The 19,409-nt window shown below is 43.9% G+C and overlaps 1 protein-coding gene across 2 annotated transcripts in view; it reads right to left on the bottom strand.

The window, feature by feature from the left end:
- Positions 1-584: 584 nt before the first annotated feature.
- The window catches only part of NMS (neuromedin S), a 49,280-nt gene continuing 30,455 nt past the window's right edge, over positions 585-19,409 (bottom strand). The window contains exons 5-14 of one of the 2 annotated variants that reach the window (XM_075562564.1): positions 14,232-14,342; positions 12,981-13,036; positions 12,608-12,658; positions 7,647-7,670; positions 7,496-7,549; positions 5,060-5,134; positions 3,772-3,807; positions 3,176-3,223; positions 1,582-1,632; positions 585-726 (exon numbers count right to left, since the gene is read on the bottom strand). In XM_075562564.1, coding sequence (XP_075418679.1) covers positions 697-726; positions 1,582-1,632; positions 3,176-3,223; positions 3,772-3,807; positions 5,060-5,134; positions 7,496-7,549; positions 7,647-7,670; positions 12,608-12,658; positions 12,981-13,036; positions 14,232-14,307 — 501 coding nt within the window. In that variant the 5' untranslated portion in view covers positions 14,308-14,342 and the 3' untranslated portion in view covers positions 585-696. Of the gene's footprint in view, positions 727-1,581; positions 1,633-3,175; positions 3,224-3,771; positions 3,808-5,059; positions 5,135-7,495; positions 7,550-7,646; positions 7,671-12,607; positions 12,659-12,980; positions 13,037-14,231; positions 14,574-19,409 lie in introns of those variants that run through there. The other variant, XM_075562565.1, reaches the window with a different exon arrangement.

The following is a 19,409-nucleotide window of genomic DNA, read 5'->3' as shown; positions in this document are numbered from 1 at the left end:
GAGTGGGGAGAGAGGGGGAGGGAAAAAAGGAAAATGAGCTGATTCCAGGAACCCAAGTGGAAGGTGAATTTTGAGAATGATGAGGGCAACAAATGTATAAGGGTGCTTTACTCAATTGATGTATGTATGGATTGTGATAAGAGTTGTATGAGTCCCAATAAAATGATTTATACACACAAAAAAAGATTGGCCAATGGTTGATTACCTATTCACCCCCCTCTCTCTAGAAGCTTCATGTAACTAGCCTGCTATGAGCCATTGGGTTTTTTAATTTAGAATCCGAAAGGTCTTCTAAGATAAATTCTCAGAAACAAACAAACAAAAAACCTTATTCTTCAGTTTCTTTGAGTTTTGACTATTTTAACAAATGCCAATCAATTTAGGTGGGAGCACAATTTGATTCCTGGCAGTAGCCAAGCTAAAAAATAGAAGGGTCCAGATTTGAAGCCAGCCTACTCCAAGCCAATGCTTTTAACTGCCATGAAATAACAAGACAATCAACCAAACACAGTGTTTTAAAGCCACCCACAATCTACCCCGAGACTCTGTAATAAAATTGAAAATGTTTTATTACTACTATTTTATTTACTTATTTATTTGGTACAACTGGATTGCTTGCTGAATCCAGAGCAAGAGAACTATCTTTAAATATTGTTGACATTTCTCAGAATCTGAAATCATCACTAGATTGCCTTGTCAGACCCAGCTGCCCTTTACCGTTGAAGTCTGCAAAAGAAAAAAGAAAAAAAAAGATGTAGCGCTTAGGTAAAATCACTCTCAGAATTGAAACCAGGCCTGCGGGCATCTTATTCTATAATATGTTTTTCACATTCTGCCTCAATTTGATGTGTCATAAAGGCCCAGATTCCTTTCTCCATCATCAATACTTGCAAGATGTGCTTCTCTGTGCATCGAACCGAGGCTGTGTGATATGTCCCCCATCCATCTGGGCAGCTATCTTGGACACCTGCTGAGACCCTGGGCTGCAGGCTCCAGGAGAGACACTGACACACATTGGTAGGCCAGCAGCCTCAGGTCCCTGGAACCACAGTAACCATCAGGAGAGGAGGCACAGAGCTGCTCTTGTGTCTGCACCCCCTCTTCCACAGCTGGAAGACCAAGGCATCTGCCCATATTTAATCTCTGGGTCTCAAAGCACCGTTGAACTGAGAAGAACAGCCTTGTCTGGCAGTACTAAAGACGCTGCGAGCACTCGGGGGCTCCTTGGTGCCCTCCCAAAGCCTATCCAGGTGGCATTTCCCTCATCAGAGGAGCCAGGTGAAGTATCATGGAGACCCAGCTAGGCTGTGTGGGGCCTTGCTCCCCATCACAGGAGACAACACCCCTACAAAAGCTGGTCAGGGAAGCAAAGGCTGTTACATGCCTGGGACAGCTTAATCTGCCACATTCCGTGGTGGGGCCTGTGTGGTGCTGGGAGCCACAGAGGAAGGTTCTCAGGGGTTCTTTGTGGTCTTTCCTTTTCAAATAATAGTCCCTCTGGCTGCTTCTCCTTCCCAGGGAAGGGGTTCTGGTTAGATTTAGCACATTTGCTTAGTTGAGAGAAGCGGCAGTGAAACTGACCTTTGGAATAATCTGCCAGACATCACCTTCAGCATTCCTGCCATTCCTTGGCTGGGGAAAAAAAAAAAAAGAGGTGAAGCTACAGATACTGAGACAGAACTGCATGGCCACATGGATTCTATTTCTTTGCTTCAGATCTCTCTTCTTTGGACCTGAAAGCTCTCCTTCTTTGGACCTGAAAGCCGGCAATGGGGCCCCTTCTGCTAAGTCCTAGACCCTTGCTATCCTAGATCCTCTGTGCAGCACTCCGGGATCGCTTGCTGCTCCTAGGGCCATGACTCTGTCCCCACACTCCACCACTCCACAAAAGGCCTTTGCTCATCCGCCAGGAGGATCCTTCAACGGTCCCTGCCAGGACTTCTGACCCTGAAGACATCAGAGAGAGCCATCCTTTCACAAAGCACTTTACAAAGAACAACCTACTAATAGGTCCAGCAGACCAAGAGAGTGTCTATGGGGCAGGGGGCCAGGTGGGAAAGGCTTCCATGGTCAACTGCATTTAAGCCAAGTTAAACGGGTCGTTCCTCTCAGGGTATCTTAGAGACTATACTGAGCTACTGAATGTTACAACCCCTCAAGAAAGCCAGGTAACGAGTCTGATTTTTGCCAAACTTCTCTGAGCACCGGTGATCCAAAGAATAGCATTTGGTAGAAATCACTGATCTAGTTCAGTTCTCACAGTTTTCTAATAATGAAAATACTTAGGATGTGAGGTGTGAGCATCCAAACCAAACTCACTGCTGTCCAGTCAATGCTGACTCCAAGTGTCCCTATAGGACAGGGTAGAACTGCCCCCTGGGGTCTCCGAGACTCTTTATGGGAGTAGAAAGTCTCATCTTTCTCCCAAGGAGCTGCTGGTGGTTTCAAACTGCTGACCTTGAGGTTAGCAGACCAACATGTAACCCACTATACCACCAAGCCTTCTCTAGTAAATGAATAGCTTGTTAAACACTAAAACATACTTCTCATGACCCTTTGACCTTGACAAGAAGAGCCTCCAGCTTCCCTGGGAAAGAGTAGAGGGTGGTGCCCAAGCTCCTCTTGCTAGGATCTTTTGGGGCCATTCATAGATCTTGTTGTTGCTAACTACCAAGTTGGACCTGCACCATCCTCATGACGGGGTGTGATTCAGATCACTGTGGTCCCATAGAGTTTTCATTGACTCATTTTCAGTAGCAGATATTTAGGTCTTTCTTAGCGGGCCAGCCTAATCTAGAAGCTCTGCTGAAACTGGTTCAGAATCATACACTACGCTAGCTTCCTGTGGTGACATGGCGGTGGCCCCATCAAAGGTGCCTTGGCTGGGAATCTAAGGAGGGCCATCCCCATGGAAGGCAAGCGCTCTTTCATTGACCCACCACTGCCTCGTGGTTTCCCCACCCTCTGCCTTCTCAGAGCTTTGCCAAGGTCAAGGTTGTAGAAGGTGATTTTCACTGAGAGTCCTGCTCTACATAAGGGGGTGGTCGAATCCCCACCCTTATAAGCAGTTCTGGGTGGGCCCGGGCTGTAGAGAGGGTGAGGTGAAGTCATTTCATCAGTGGGAAGGCAGGAGTGAATCAGGATTAGCAAATGAAGAAGAGGAAAAGGGCTATACCCTGAAGAGAAAAAATGACCTTCCCAAAGTGGCAGCAGCAGCAGCATCCTGCAACATAAAAACACCAAGCATTACACAATCACCTGCACCACGGTCTTCCTGAAATGCACATGGCAGCCTTGGATTTCAAAGGGTGGGCCCTGGACCGACCACGTCACCACCACCAGGAAGTGGTTAGAAATGCACTTCCTCAGCCCTCTGACTTCAGACCGACTGAATCTCTGAGGGTGGTGCCTGCAGAGATTTTTGCCAGCCTTCCAGGTGATTCTGGGGCACATTAAGTTTGAGAACCCCTGGTATATGGGGTCCTCCCCCAAATTTAGGCCCAGAAGACACAGGAAGCATATTCCTAGGAGTACATGCCGCTCACATGAATCCTTTGCCAGACTGGAGATGAGATAGTCACAGCCACGGGAAGAATGGCTTGTCTCATAGCAAGCCCGGGGAAACCTCCAATTACAGGCTCAGTCTCCTCCTTCGGGGACGTGTTTCAAGGTCAATTCTAGGCAGAAGTCATCTAGAGGAGCTGCGAAGCAGCCAGGCTGCTGGTGCTTTGCTATGTTCGGAGGGTTCAGAGCTCCACGGAGCCTACCTACCTTCTTGGTGAAGTCCACTGCAGCAGCTCCTGAGCCCTGTGAGGAACAAGGTTAAGGCAACAGAAGCCTCATCTCTGGAGGCTAAAAGTTCTGCTGCGAACCTGCACAGCCCCTTCCCATTCTGAGGCGGTCAGAAGTCACCCTCCCCAAGGCAATGCTAGAGAACAGCTGTGTATCCAAGGGCAAGCTCCTGCAGAAGGGCAGCGTGTTTTCTCGATCTGATTTCTCGCTTGGGCTCGTGCCTTTCCCCACAGCTCCGACTTTTCAATTGACCCATGACTCAGGCAATGTTTGAGCTGTTCAGAAAAGTCGGAGCCATTTCCAGTTTCTTCAGACCCTCATGGGTTTGGCTAAGCACCAAGTGGTCAGCTCGGGGCCAGACCCACAGCTGCCCATGTTTGGGGAGATCGGGCCACCAGACGGTTTCCAGCACCGAAGGATTTCCAGGGTCTAGGACCTTTCAGAACTAAAACCAAGAAAGTCTTGGGCACCTGGGGACAAGCTGGTTGTCTTACCTGTCCTCGGTGTCCAAAAACATACATATCTGCTACCATGGAACAAAATCTTTATGAACATTGAAAAACATTTATTCACAGTTTGAACAGGTTCATTTCTATGCTAACACACACACACACACACCCTGAAATGTGAAACAAGGGCAGGATAATAGGAGAAAAGAAGCAGAGTTCACGTCAGGAGGAATAAATCGGTACCAGGAAGTTCAAAACAAAACAAAATAACAAATGATAAGGCTGAGGAGAACAAAGGAGAAGATGACAAGAGCCGGGCAGCACTCCCCTCAGCAGGCATAACCACTGTAGGTGACAGGCAGGGCCTCAGGTTTCAGGAAGGTGAGGGATTTGTGCAACACCAGCCAGCCAGTGGTTCTGGCACACAGCTTTCTCCCAAGGAGGTGACAGGGAGTCAGGGAGGAGATAAAAGTGAGTCCTGGTGGCTTAGCGACTATGTGTTGGGCTGCTAACGTCAAGGTCAGCAGTTTAAAACCACCAGTCGCTCCACGGGAGAAAGATGGGGCTTTCTATTCTGGTAAAGAGTTATAGTTTCAGAAGCCCACAGGGACCGTTCTCGCCTGCTCTATAGGGTTGCCATGAGTTTGAAGACAATGGCATACATTTAGCACATTTAAATACACTTCTAGTGCTCTCTCTCTCTCTCTCTCTGTGTGTGTGTGTGTGTGTGTGTGTGTGTGTGTGTGTGGAGAGAGAGAGAGAGAGACAAAGAGAGAGAGAGACAAAGAGAGAGAGAGAGAATAAAATAGAGCACATACTTGCTTCAGAACTCTTCTCATCCTTCGGTTGGTGAGTTTTGCAGCCAGGTGCATTAAAGGGTGCACTGGAGGAAACTGCAAGAGAGAGGCGGTTTGAAGGTGGAGATGCTTGCGCTAAGCAGTCCTTTGCTGTACCCCAGCAGCAGATTTGGACAGCCCCAGGCTATGTGCATCCCTTTGGCTGGCTTCCTTTACAAATGGGTTTAATTTTCAGACTAACACCCATTTCAGAGTCTAAGCTTGAAATTTTATGGTTTCAATAAAGAACAGCTTACCCTGATAGCAGGTTTCAATTTAAACACATCATTTAAAAAGATTCCCTCGGGATTAAGTCCGACTCTTTATCTCCATCAACTCCACGCCCTGCTAGGTCGGGGTGCTCTGCCTCAGAGAAGCATCTCCCATGCAGATTCCCACTCCCATTTCATACTCTTCTAGTCCAAAGGAATGTATTCCGTCGGGTAAATCTGCGGCACAAGCTCTCTTTAAAATGTAGAAAAGCAAGGCGGTGACTTTAAGGACTAAGGTGCACCCGAGCCAAGCCAGGCTGTGTTCACTCGCTTCATATGCAGGTGGAAGTTGGACACTGAATAAGGGAGACCAAAGAGGGCCGATGCATTTGAATTGCGGTGCTGGAGAAGAATATTGAAAGTGCCGTCGACTACCCAAAGGGCAGGCCGATCTGTTTTAGAAGAAGTACAGCCAGAATGTTCCTTAGAAGCCAGGGTGGCGAAACTTCCACTCACTTACTTTGGACATGTTGTCAGGAGAAACCAGTCCCTGGAGAAGGCCATCATGCTTGGTAAAGTAGTGGGCAGTGAAACAGGAAAGCTCTAAACCAGATGGATGGTCACAGTGGCTCCAACAGTGGGCTGGGCATAGGAACACTTGTGGGGATGGCAGAGGACCAGGCAGTGTTTGGCTCTGTTGCGCACTGACTGGATGGCATCTCACAACAGTCTATGTGACATGCATACCTCCCGCCCAGATTAATTCTTTATGTCTTGTACATCTTTGTCCATCATAGGAGTGAGAGGGTCGCCATGGCTTGGAATCAACTCCATGACCATGGGTTTGGTGTTTTGCTTTTAGTGTTTGGTTTGCACTTGTTGATGATTCCCTGACCCGGGGGGACGTGGACAAAGGGCCACTGTCTGGATGTCTGGGCTCCGTGTCCACGGGACTTAGGGTCACAGACAGTTTAGCGTTTCCTTTGCACTACCCTTGGTTCTCCCTTTGTGATGTCCATGGCACTTCTTGATCCTTGTCATTGGGTGCCACCCAGTCTATTTCTGATGCATCGTGGCCCCTGCTACTGAAGAGAACTGCCCTGCAGGGGTTTCTTCAACTTTACAGGAGTGACTCTCCAGGCCTTTCCCCCGGGGACCGCTGGGTGAGTTCAAACCGCTAACCTTTCCCTCAGCAGGGGAGAACTTCACCTTTGCTCCACCAGGGCTGTTCTCACCCTTCTCTAGTCCCAGTTATGTCCTACCCATGGGCCTCTGCTCCCTAGGGGAACAATGCTTTTGCTTGGTATTTACGTTTTTAGAAGGCACCCTCGAAAGATCTGAAAAGCCTTAATCACGTAAAGAAATTACTTCACTGTTGTACATGTATATACCTATCACGGCATTCACCAATTCAACACGTCTTCCGTGTGTACAATTCAGCAACACCAATTCCATCCAATGTTCTGTGGAACCCTCACCACTACCCATTGCCAAATTTTCCATCACTATAAACAGACACGCAACACTTCCTAAGCAAAGACCACCCTTGTAAAATGACTTTCTAAAGCTGAATTTTCTGTTGTTGTGACAGGGAACTTGGATTAAAAGGATGTCGTCTGCCCTTCCCAGAACTCCAAACCTGAACCCACTGAGATTTACCTCCTCAGAAGTGATGGTGATCATCTTCCTAGCACGTGCCCCTGTGACATTCAGGGAAGGGCACATGGGTGGTTCACTTTGCATTCTACCATGCACTTTTTGATATTTAAAAACAGATGGTCGTATGGGGCAATGTAAATAGAGCACAGAGTTTACCAGACTCTTCTCTGGACAGCTGTTTAAATGCATAATAAAATGTTATTTATTTGTTTTTCCTTTTCTGTTTTTTAATCCTCTAACTTTCAAATCAGTCATCCCCAGCCACCTCCATCCCCACCAGAGAGAGAGAGAGAGAGAGAGAGAGAGAGAGAGAGAGAGAGAGAGAGAGAGAGAGAGAGAATCCTATCGCCCCAGGAGGAACATAGCCACTGCCATCAAGTCAGTTCTGACTCATAGCCAGCATTGCCAGGAGACTCATAGTCAGGGAACATACTAAACAGCTCTGACCCAGAGTGCATCTGGGAGCTCCTTGCTCTTTCCATCTGTCTGCATATGTGAATTAAGAAGTCAGTGGGGCATAAGAAGATGATTATAACACAATACCAACCCCAGTTTGAGCTGGATGTCTTGGTGCCTGAGATCTGGAGTAGTGAAATAAAAACTAAAGGAAAAAGAAAGAAAAACAACGTTAGTACTAAGCTCCACTTGTTCAAAAAGTGAGCATTGAGTGCATGCATTGTTGGATCGGAGGTACTCACTCTTTTGTAGATGTCTTGATTGACCTTAAGAAAAGACGGATGAGAGGGAATTACGGACACAAGCAAGGGGCAAGGTTTTCAGTATGTTACATCCTGGAACTTCTCTGCATTCATTGAACACTATTAAATGAACTGGCAAACCAAAAAACATATTCTTCTGTTATCCAAGCTTTCTGAGAGGATAACTGATGCCAGACTTGACAAAAATGAAAGCTGCCATACATTTAAAGTAATTAATGTCATTTCATTTTCCCCATATTTGGGAGCAAAACCATACTCTGAGATCTCTAGTACAGAAATGAAGAAAAACCCACACTATCTGCTGTCAAGTTGATTCTGACTCATGGTGACCCCACGTGTTTCCGAGTAGACCTGCCCATCATGGGCTGTCAGGGGGCATGATCTCTCAGAAGTAGATCCTCAGGCCTCTCTGCGGAGGCACCCTTGAGTAGATTGACTCACCAACCTTACCGTTAGTACCCAAGCCTTTAACCATGGACGTCCTAAATAAAACCAGGTGCTGTGGAGTCAATGCCGACTCAGGGTGATCTCGTGTGCGTCGGAGCAGAACTGGGCTCCACTGGGTTTTCAAAAACAAGCAAGCAGGCAAACCATTGCCTTTGAGTTGATCCCAACCCGTGGAGCCCCCCACCAAGCAAAGTACAACTGCCCCCAAATGCCAAGGCTGCCTGTCATCTTTGTGGGAGGAGTGCTGGTGGGGCAGGGTTTAAGTACTTCGATGCTAACCAAAAATGACCCTGGGTCCGATTTCAGAGACAATAAATCTTTATGGGAGCAGACAGCCTTGCCACTCTTGCATGGAGCTGCTTGTGGGTTTTCACCACCAGTCTTGCACCTGGCAGTTCAATACCAACGCACAATGCCACCAGGACTTGCCAGCCCGGTGGGGGCTGCTCTGCTCCATCCTACAGGGCTGCTGTGACTTGGCGTTGACCCCAGGACTACAGGTTAGACTATAGATCATGTTTACAGAAGCAGACAGCCACATGTTTCTCCCGAGGAACAAACCCCAGGGCTCCTAACCACTGGGCCGCCAGGGCACCTTCCCGAGAGAGTTAGCGATGCCCAAGGTGTTCCCAGAGAACCGTCAAACTGAGACATGAATAGAACAGTTATTGAAGCCTTTCATGTTGCTGACAGATCTACTCTAGAATTCAAATGTTTAGGATTGGTTCAAATGTACCCCCAGTTTTTTGTTTTTAAATGTTTGCTTTGTACACAAATCTCCATCTTTCAGAAAGCCCATTCTTTATTTCTAGGTCTGCTAGAAGCCTGCCCGGCCATTGTTGGCATGACTGGGGCTGAGGAAAAGCTATGTGCAGGCCCTCCAGCCCAAGGTGCAGGCAATGAGAGCATGAGGCGCTCCTCTTCCAAAACCACAGGGCATGATTTCTTGCCCGTAGTTCATCAAAGTGCCAGATCGTTTAATATGCTGATCTGCTAGTATTGATAATTTGCATCTGTATCACATTTCAGCAGTCTTGCATGAGCTCAGCCTTCAAACAGAAATTAAAGTTGGTAATAACACATCTGATTTATAAATACATATTCCTACAGAATGTACAGAGAGGTTTGCAGTGGGGGCAGGTGAAGCCTATGCATTCACTTTCCCTTGGTCTCTGTCTATCTCGCCTCATCCTCTCCCCCTCTTTCTCTGCGCCGCACGTGCACAAGTATATAGGTACACACACACCCACACACACCCCATAGCTCATTAACATCATAATGAGGGAGGCTACATGGAGAACGGTTATTTGTTCAGAATCACCATTTTAAGTCAGTAGAGTGTGTCTACTATTTCCACAGCCTTTACTTTTTTCTGTTAACATCTGCTCACATTAATGTGTGTGTGTGTTCATGAACACTTATTAAACTGTTTGTTTGTTTGGTATCAAGTTCATCTTTATACTGTTACTTTACAGGCCAAAAGATAACAAGGAATAGGAAGATGCTTTTCCTCATGTCTTTACCCTTCTCAACATTTCAAAAGCATTTTCTTGGTTTTGATTTTTTAATTTCTTAAGAAAAAAGTTTAAAGTCTACTTATAGATCTTGCTTAATATTTCTCAAACAGAATATAATCTCCACGAAAGCAGGTATTTTTGTTGGCTTTAATCACTTCTGTTTCCATGGCACCTGACCATGGCAGGTTCTCAAAACACCTATGTTTTAATGAATGAATGTTACAACTCTCTGTTCATAAGAATCTGTTGACTTACTTCCCATAAAGTAACCAGAAACTTCTTCTAGTTCCGTGTGGCAATCAGAAACATGAAACACAAAGACGTCTGCGCTGCTAGTATCTGCAGAGGTAACTTTTCCCTGGATTGCTTCAAGATAAGGTTTCCTGCGTCACAGACCTGACCCGTGCTGTAGGCCAGAGCAGGACGGAGACCGACACCCGTGCAACTCGTACCCACTGTTGGACAAAAGAGAGATGCAAGAGCGGAAGCGGCTTGCTCCTGGTCACACGTCAAGGTAGCAGCAAGGCTGAGAGGGTCACAGTCAGTACAGGTAATTTTGTTCAGTGAGCAACTCCTGCTCTTCTAGAATGGTATCCACTTTGGGAAAATGGACATGGTGGGGGTGAGGGTACGCTAGGTGGTCTCCTGTGCTTGGGAAAGCCAATAACTTCATTTAACACTGTCTGTCCCACAGGTGACAGGCATACTTCCACTTCCTCTGCGGATGCAGGGGATACCAGCACAGCGTTCCTGTGAGGGCTAAGGGAGACCCTTCAGGGAGAAGTGGGGTGGCCATGCTAGCAGATGGAGAGTCTGCGTTCTCACCCCAAGTCTTTACTCAGGTGCCAAGACTGTAAAGAGTATTTCTAAAGATGAGCAATGACAATTGTCTTCAAACGTGAATGATGACAGAGTGCAAGTGAGAGGAAATAGACACGATCTATTGAAGACATTTGAGAGGAACGCTAGCCTTTGAATCTTGAATGATGAGAATCAGTTGCATTGAGAGATAAGGGTAAAAGCCGTAATCAGATATCACCTCATCCCAGTAGAGCAGCAGTAAAAAGTAACAATAACAACAACAGATGTCAGCAAGGGCCTGAAGAAACGGGGACTCCCATCCACTTCTAGCAAAAATGTGATAAAATAGAGCGGCATTGAAAACATGTGGGTGACTCCTCCAACTACCATCGGACCCAAAAATCCTAATCCCACAAATACACCCAGAAGAAGCGGAAGCAGGAACACCAACAGAAGCTGTGCACCAATGTTTATTGCAGCATTTATCAAAACAACTAAAGGTTGAAAACAATGTGAACATCCACTGACAGATGGATGGGTAAACAAAATGTGCTGCATACACACACAATGGGATATTACTGCATCATAAAGAAGAAATGAGGCTTTGATGTATGCTACACATGATTGAACCCTGAAAACATTATGCTGAGTGAAATAAGTCAGGTGCAAAAGGGAAAATACTGTATGACCTGACTTCTATGAAATAAGCAAATGTATAGGAATCAAAGATTACTTGTGATGACAGGGCGTCACGGGATAAGAAAAAGGAGAGATTTGCTTAGAGGGCTTTGGGTTTATGTTAATGGTGATGGAGTGATTTGGAAAAGGATGGGGAGGACGGTTGCACAACTTGAAGAATGTCATCAATGTCCTTGAATGGTACCTGCTGACATTGTTGAGATGGCATATGTTTTCTTATGTAGATGTTCAAAACAATACAGTAACTCTTTTAAAAAGTCGATGGTAACAGCTAAAGCTTAAATGATGTCATTTACCATGTTCTGGACATCCTTGAAAGCACTCCACAAATATTAAAGCAATCCATCCTCACAATACTATTAGGAGGATGCTGTGACTATTGGAAGGCTCCTTCACGGTGCACTGGCTAAGTGCCTGCCTGCTAACTGAACGACTGACTGTCTGAATCTCCCCAGTCCCACCCCCACCATCAGCTCTGAGGGAGAAAGAGCTGGAGCTGTAAAGATCACAGTCAAGAAAACCCCACGCCACAGTTCTACTTTGTCCTATGGGATACCTAGGAGTCAGAATTGGCTTTGAAAGCACTCAACAATGGAGCTATTATCCTCAAATTACAGATGAGGAAAACTGAGGCACAGGATGATTAAGAAACTTTCTAAAGTTAGGTAGCTAGTTGGTGACAGAGCTGGGATTTGAACCCTGGTTATTTGGTTTCAGAGGCTGGGCTGTTAATTCCAGCATGGAAAGGAGGAAAAGGTGTTTCTGGCTTAGAGAAAGCATGTGTAAGACATAAAGGGCATTATGCATCTGAGGAGGGTAGAGAGTTCAATGTGTGATTGGAGCATGAAATCGTGTGGTGCTGACAGAGGTGATGAAGGAAGAGGAATTGTGGCTCAAGGCATGTAGAGATTATCCCAAGAATAATGAATTCTATCCTGACATGACCATATGCATTTTCAAATGAATCTACATTTACTTTGTATCCATTGAGAGATTTTTTTGTGGTCGTTACTGTAGTGTCTATTAGGACATGTACATTAAGTCTACCAATGTTTAAAGGAACTGCTTGCTTTAGCTTAAATTTGTAATGTATGCTATGACATGTCATGATGCATACAATTAATCTATTAAATATATATGTTACTATAAGAATGATGAGAATAGCCACTCCTGATATTTTTATGGCAACTTAGATTCAAAGAGTTCCCTTGATAGTTTAAGATGAGGCAATCTGCTTCTGTAAAAATTTACAGCCTCAGAAATCTTGTGGAGCAGTTCCATTCTGTCCTGTTAGATCACTATGGGTCTGAATCGACTCACTGGCAGCTGGTATAGGCTTATGCATACACATTTAAACACACATGTACTATTCTCCTGTAGGCTGAAAAGGAATGTGCTTATCATGGCAATCTATTATGCTATGAGCACATGCACTGCTATAGCTAAAAGAAGGACTACATGTATTACTATATTTACCTTAGGTTGACTTGAAAGAGTTGCCCACTGACCCAGACAATATGCAAGTTGCTAAAAGGAAAAAAAAGCAATAAATAATAAATGAGGAAATGAATCAAAGAAAAGTGGTACAGTCCTTAATCAGTAGAATTTCATTGCAACTCATCTAAAAATTAAAAAACGACCCCTTTCTGAAGCTTGTCTTATCTTCTCACACAGTGGCAGTGAGTCTCAATCCAACTCTCAGGTTGCCTCCAGCGAGGCCGTGAAAACTGCAACCATGAATTTCAGCGACAGCCAAGCCTCTACTCTCAAGATACTGTTTTATGAGACCATTATCCGCAGGATATTTCCCGATAAAATTAAAGTCTCACATTACTGAGCAACAGCGTACCTCAAGCTGCACAACATCCAAGCCGTCTGGAGGGTCAGCGAGAGGCTGAGGGAATCCTAGTGTGATAAAACCATAAAAATACAGATTAGGAGAAGAGAGACTACTCCATTTGCTTTTCAACCTTCCCGTTGAACGCCATGGATGGCCAACAGTAAAATAGAAATTACGTACGGACAGACTGACGCTTGGCATTAGGGAATGTGTGACGGTTGGTCTCATTCAGAAACTACAAAGCAATCCAAATCAACACTACGTGAATGTATTGAGGATACAGTCCATCTAAGGCTCTCTGCTACCAATGCAAAGAGAAAATACTGGAGCGACCTTGCCCCCAAGGAATTTATAGTCAAATAGGAGAAAGAAAGAGATGGGTATAAATATATAGACAAATCAATAAAAGTTGATAACAAAATGCTGAAAGTATAACACAAACAAGATTCCAATGGAGCTCAGAAGATGAAGCTACTGACAGCCTTAGGTTGGTATCACTGAAGATAGACAGACTAGAACATCATTTATTAGGAAATCATAGTGACTGTTCCTGACTCCATGAATCCCTAAGGATTCTTTGCAATGACTACATCTCTGTGATGATATTTTACACAGGAGGGGAAACAACTGGCCCGTTTGAAATACATTTCCAAAGTTTGTCTCCCTTTTCTAAATCAAAATTCGAATACAATATTTCAAACTGTGAAGCATTCTGTGTTTACGACTATCACCACTTCCCTCCCTGAGTCCAGAGATGATAACGGATTCTAACCAGTGACCTGAAATTCATTCACATCACCCCTGGTTCACTACTTTGACTGCACACGTGCAAGGTCAGCACCTCGGACAGCGCCCCAAGCCAAGAAGCCGGGCTGTGCTCTCCCAGGAGCTGCCTCGAGGGAGCGCACCGGAAGACTTTGAAAAGATGCTTTTTCCCTCCTCCCCTCACGAGCCGTCCCTCCGTTCTCTGTCATTGGACTGTAAATTCCGTTCCTTCAGAATTCTGGGACCACAAATGCCTAAGATGTTAACGTTGTCCTCCAGTTCTACAAGGTCCACACCTCATTCCTTACAATTTTAAGTAGGAACTCCGCAACATTCCTGGGGCAGGAGTTGCATCGTCTCACACTGTTTAAAGGTTGGAGATCAGTAGGAAAAGAGGAAGTGATTCAATTCAATCCCATCCAGGAGGATCAAGGTCTGCCTCAGTCTTCCTCGGGGACTCAAGCCAGGTGGGGTCCGGCGGAAAGATGTCCTTACCTGAGGAGGGGATCTGGAGCATGCAGGAGCAGCAGATGGCCAGGACGGAAGAAAATTGGGGGAGAAAATGTTTCATCTTCAAGTCCCGGTTACGCTTCTGGCCACAGAAGTCTGCAGGTAGGACAGGGTTTGAACATTCCCCTAAGTTCCACAGGCAGGGGTAACTCTTTGCCCTGAGTCTGGTGGACTCAATGAAGAGCGTGTCTTTATATGTCGTGCCCCAGAGCCCTTGGGCTGAGAACCAATCCGCTGTGCACAGAAGGACCCAGCTTTCTGATGAAAGTCACGCTGGGCCCTTATTTGTAGAATAATATCCTTCTGGTACAGGCATTGGAGGGAGTCCTCTTTTTCAATCCAGCCATAAAAATAAAAAGGGACACAGTCATAATTGTGGTTCTGTACTAGTTTGAGAAACATTGATGACTCAGAAAACATTTCATTTTCCTAAGAAACTGTTTCTTTTCTACTACCAATAATGGAGGTTTTGTCATTTGGGGTACATCTGAGAAAGACAAATGGGAGTCCTAGATTTAATATGACAATTTTCCCCCAAATTCTACTTAGTATTCTTTTTAAGTTATGGTTAGAAATTTGACTCTTCAAGACATCTATTCCCATTAGCAAGCATTTCAAATCAAATCATGGTTCCATAAAATATGAGGATGTTGTTGTTTGATGAAGAATGTATTATCACCCTTATTTTATGAATGTGGAAACTGAGTTGAGGTGGGGCTAAGGAGCTCATCGAAAGTCTCATAGAATAAATAAAGGAAATAAAGTTATAGGATTTCAGTCAGATGCAAAAATATGGAATTTTAATTAATTTTTTTCTGAAAAGAATTTCCTTGAGACAAGAAGAAAAGGATAAGGTGAAAGAATAAAATCTGTTATTGGGGTCATTTTATGAAATAAACATTTGTCTTGAGTTTCATTTTCCCCCTAAGGGAATTAGGAGGCCCTTAGGAACTGTTCCATGCTTACTCTGTGCCAAGATGTGTTCATATATTACCCAAGTAGTATCACTTAATTTTTGAAATGAATGAAATTTAAAAATTAGAATAAGTTTGGTTAGTCAGGGTTCAAGAAGAAATGTTCATTTACAGCTTGAAATGTGGTGTTTTGCCAAAAGAAAAAGGAAAATCTGATTCACGATAGTGTATGAGCTACTTTATAGATATAAAATTTTGCTTGCTTCCCAGAGCAAACAATAGAGATTTCTATTTGTTCAATATTTATCACTTTAGTTTATAGAGAATTGCTCGAGGTCTTTAAACACCAGGCACAGACTGCCTTTTGTATTGAAACACACCTGCTGGCTGAGAGAAAACCTTCAGTGAGTGAACATAAAAATGACTACTGGGCTGAACAGGACCACTTCCTGATGACTGCTGTTACGTCCTGCGGAGTGAATTCAGACTCAGAATGACTTAACAGAACAGAGTAAAACTGCGCCCCCCCGAGGGGGGGGATTTTCTAGGCTAGAATCTTAGAGGGCGCAGATTGCCAGGTCTTTACTCATGAGGGGCTATTAGCAGCTGAGGGCTTTAACCATTGCACCACCAGGGGTACTTACTACATTCCACTAAACCTGAAGGGGTACTTACAGACATTCCACACAAACACTCCTGCAAACAGCAAAGGTTTGTGGACAATTCTATATCAGTTAGCAAGTACTTTTTTTAATACCTTGTGTGCCAGGTTGGGTTGTCTAAAGAAGCAAAACCAGTGACGCTCAAATTATGTACAAGAAAGAATTTTATATCAAGAAGTTTTTTAGTTTTTTTTTTTTTTTTCATTAAGAAGGCATCCCAGGCCAGTGCAATTCAAGTCCTTGGGTCATATGGTAGCTGGAGCCCCCTGCAGACCCACATGGCTACAGATCCACATGGCTATGGGCTGATGAAGCAGAAAGGTGAAGTGGGGGGTGGGGGGAGCAGAGAGATCCCAGACCAGGTGATGCAGAGTTGTGTGGATGCATTTGCCTCCATCTGGAGAGTAGAAAAATGCATAAATGAGTCTGCCTCCACCTGAGATTGGCTGAGCCAGCTTGACCGTAAGAACTTCTTAGCTAAGCCCAGCCCACAGTGCTGAAAAACAGAACTGTGAGTTAAATGGGTGTTTTAAGGACGAAGATTTGGTGTGGTTACACAGCAAAAGCCAACTGCCATGGAGTATATGCTGCAGTTTTGGAAACGCTTTTCTTTACTTGCTGTGTTATAGAGCATTTGCCATGTTAATAGATGCAGTCACTCTTAGTCTTTTTAGTAGCTATACTGATTTCCATGTTGAGGATATGAAGCAGGTTGCTGTCAAGTTGATTCTAACTCATAAGGACCCTACAGAATATGTGCATCCACCTGAAGAGTAGACAGCCCTAGTGGAACTGTGAGATACATGTTGGACTGATAATCACAAGGTTGTTGGTTCAAACGCATCAGCTGCTCTGAAGGTGTCAAATGAGGCTGTCTGTTCCTTTAAAGATTTTCAAACTCAGAAACCCTGCATAGTTGGTTCAGTTGTTTGGTTTGGTTTGGATGGTGGCTGGCTGGTTTATAATGCCTGAAGTGGAATGACATTTCTTAATATGGCTCTTCTACTCAAGTCTCTAACTCCCACCAAATAACTGGGAAGGACTAGGTAAACAGGGTGTATGTAACACTAAGAGTAGGGATGAGTCGTTTTCTTTTTTTTTTTTTTTTTTTTTGGCATTTAAAATTTTTTTAATGAATACACAAATTCTGATTATAAATATACATATATCTGCTTACTTTCCTGTATACAAAGAGAAAATTAGTGAATTTTTCCTGATATTTTATTTATTTATTTTTTTTTATTTTTATTTATTTATTTATTTTTTTTTTTAAACATTTTATTAGGGGCTCATACAACACTTATCACAATCCATACATAGACATACATCAATTGTATAAAGCACATCTGTACATATTTTGCCCTAATCATTTTCTTTTTTTTTTTTTTCTTTTACATTTTATTAGGGACTCCAACAACTCTTACCACAATCCATACATATACATACATCAATTGTACAAAGCACACCCATACACTCCCTGTCCCAATCACTCTCAAGGCATTTGCTCTTCACCTAAGCCCCTTGCATCAGGTCCTCCTTTTTTTCCCCCCCTCCCTCCCTTTTCCCCCCTCCCAAGAGTCGTTTTCATTAACACCTCCCTCGCTGTAAGGGTGAGCCATCTTGAGTCTTGTGCTGACAATAGGCCCATCCCTTCTCCCACATGATACAAGGCAGAAGGCTAGTTGAGATTCAGGGGTAGAGAAATAAACCCAACCTCTCCTGACAGCTGCTTAAAAAGTATCATGGCCAATTTTACAATCTACCATTTCTGTCCAAGTATATTCAAAGGAGAACAGGTAATTCTATATGGATGTCTGGAGATAAATGCAAAGAAAAAGGATGAGGTCATACACATTTTTTTAAAAAGCTGTGTTTCTGGAGAGAGGAATGGAATTGTGAAAAGGTTTTGAAAACTTTTTCCCTGATAATTTACTTGTGGATTACTTGCAAAAGTAATGATAAATTAAAAATATATAACAGACTCAGAAACATGATTCTTTATTTTATTCCATTTATTTTTTCCCAAAGTGTTCCACTTGTTCTGCCTTATTGAAAAGGTTGGAACACATGAATTTGTCAGTGCCAGGCCAATTTAAGGAGATATAATTGTCAAAAAAATAAATGAGCTCACCATGTGGAGTTATCACACCCTTTGAAACCAAAGCAAATGCCAGCAAATCACACTAAAAAAATTATTCTTCCTTCTCACATCAAATTAACTTCCACTTTGTAAAGGGTTATCATCATAAAACTCAGCGGGCTGCCAAGGAATTGAACTTTAATATGTGGGCATAGAGAGAGGGATTTCAAAATTGATTCTAAATTTCCATGTTCAGAGAATAACTTCCTCACTGCTGCAGTGACACTTTACACTCCTCAAGAAGGCCTTGAACCTGAAGTAAAGGAAAACACAGGTCTGGAAATTAAAAGGTCCCTGAGGCTGCAAATGACTCAGTGGTCATCCACAGTTGAAAAGGTTGTCAGCTTGAACCCACCTGGAGGTGCTTCAGAAGGGAGGCCTGGTGATCTGCTTCTGAAAGGACCCAGCCCTGAAACCCCCAGGGAGCAGCTCCTAGGCAGGAAGTGACTGAGATAAAACGAAAGTTTAAAGACTCCTTTGGAGGATACACATAGAAGCCCTGAATCAAACTCACTGCCACTGAGTCAGTTCTGACTCATAGCAACCCTATAAGGATGAGATAGAGCTGCCCCTGCGAATTTCAGAGACTGTAATTCTTGAAAGGAGTAGAAAGTCTTGTTTTTCTCCCAAGGAGTGATGGGTAGTTTCAAGCTGCTGACCTTGGGCTTAGTAGACCAACACATAACCACTAAACCACCAGGGTTCCTTACACAGAGAAGAGAAGCCAGGAAAGAATCTCTGGAACAACATCTAGAAGAAAGTTCAGAGGTACTGAATGGAAAATGTACGTGTAAGGGTAGAAGAGAAAGAGTAAATAGCTACTGGCCAGAAATAGAAGAAATGATAGACTAGGCAATGGCAGAGATAGATGAAAGCAATTTGGGAAGAATGACTAGAAATAACAAGCTATTGAAATGATAATGCCTTACACAGACTAGAAAGATTTCCAAGAAAAGGTTTGAATAAGAATAAAGGATTTGGTAGGAAAATGAGAAGAATATAACTGAAAGCAAAAACAACAAAAAAAGACATTGTGCTGAACTTTAAATTAGTGTATCAACAAAGCACACAGCGAAAAAAACCAGACTGTGAATAGGATGCAGTGGCCCCCACACCTGAAAGTAGACTCAGGTGATGGGAACAGTATTGCACTAACCCCAACCTGTATCTCCTGGATTGATGACTGGTGGACAGGAAGTAGGCTGTGGCTAGAAGTCATGCCTTATGCTTAAAAAAAAAAAAAAGAGTATCTGATGCAAAGGGCTTAAGTGGAGAGCAAATGCTTTGAAAATGATTAGGGCAAAGAATGCACAGATGTGCTTTATACAATTGATGTATGTATATGTATGGATTGTGATGAGTTGTATGAGTCCCTAATAAAATGTTAAAAAAAGAAAGAGATCTAAATCATGTATAGATTTAATCATTAATAGCACATGTATATGAA

This window comes from Tenrec ecaudatus, chromosome 11 (assembly GCF_050624435.1).
Source record: "Tenrec ecaudatus isolate mTenEca1 chromosome 11, mTenEca1.hap1, whole genome shotgun sequence".
NCBI classification, from domain to species: Eukaryota; Metazoa; Chordata; class Mammalia; order Afrosoricida; family Tenrecidae; genus Tenrec; species Tenrec ecaudatus.
Note: the sequence above shows the minus strand (reverse complement) of the source record. Positions and strands in the feature narration are given on the sequence as shown.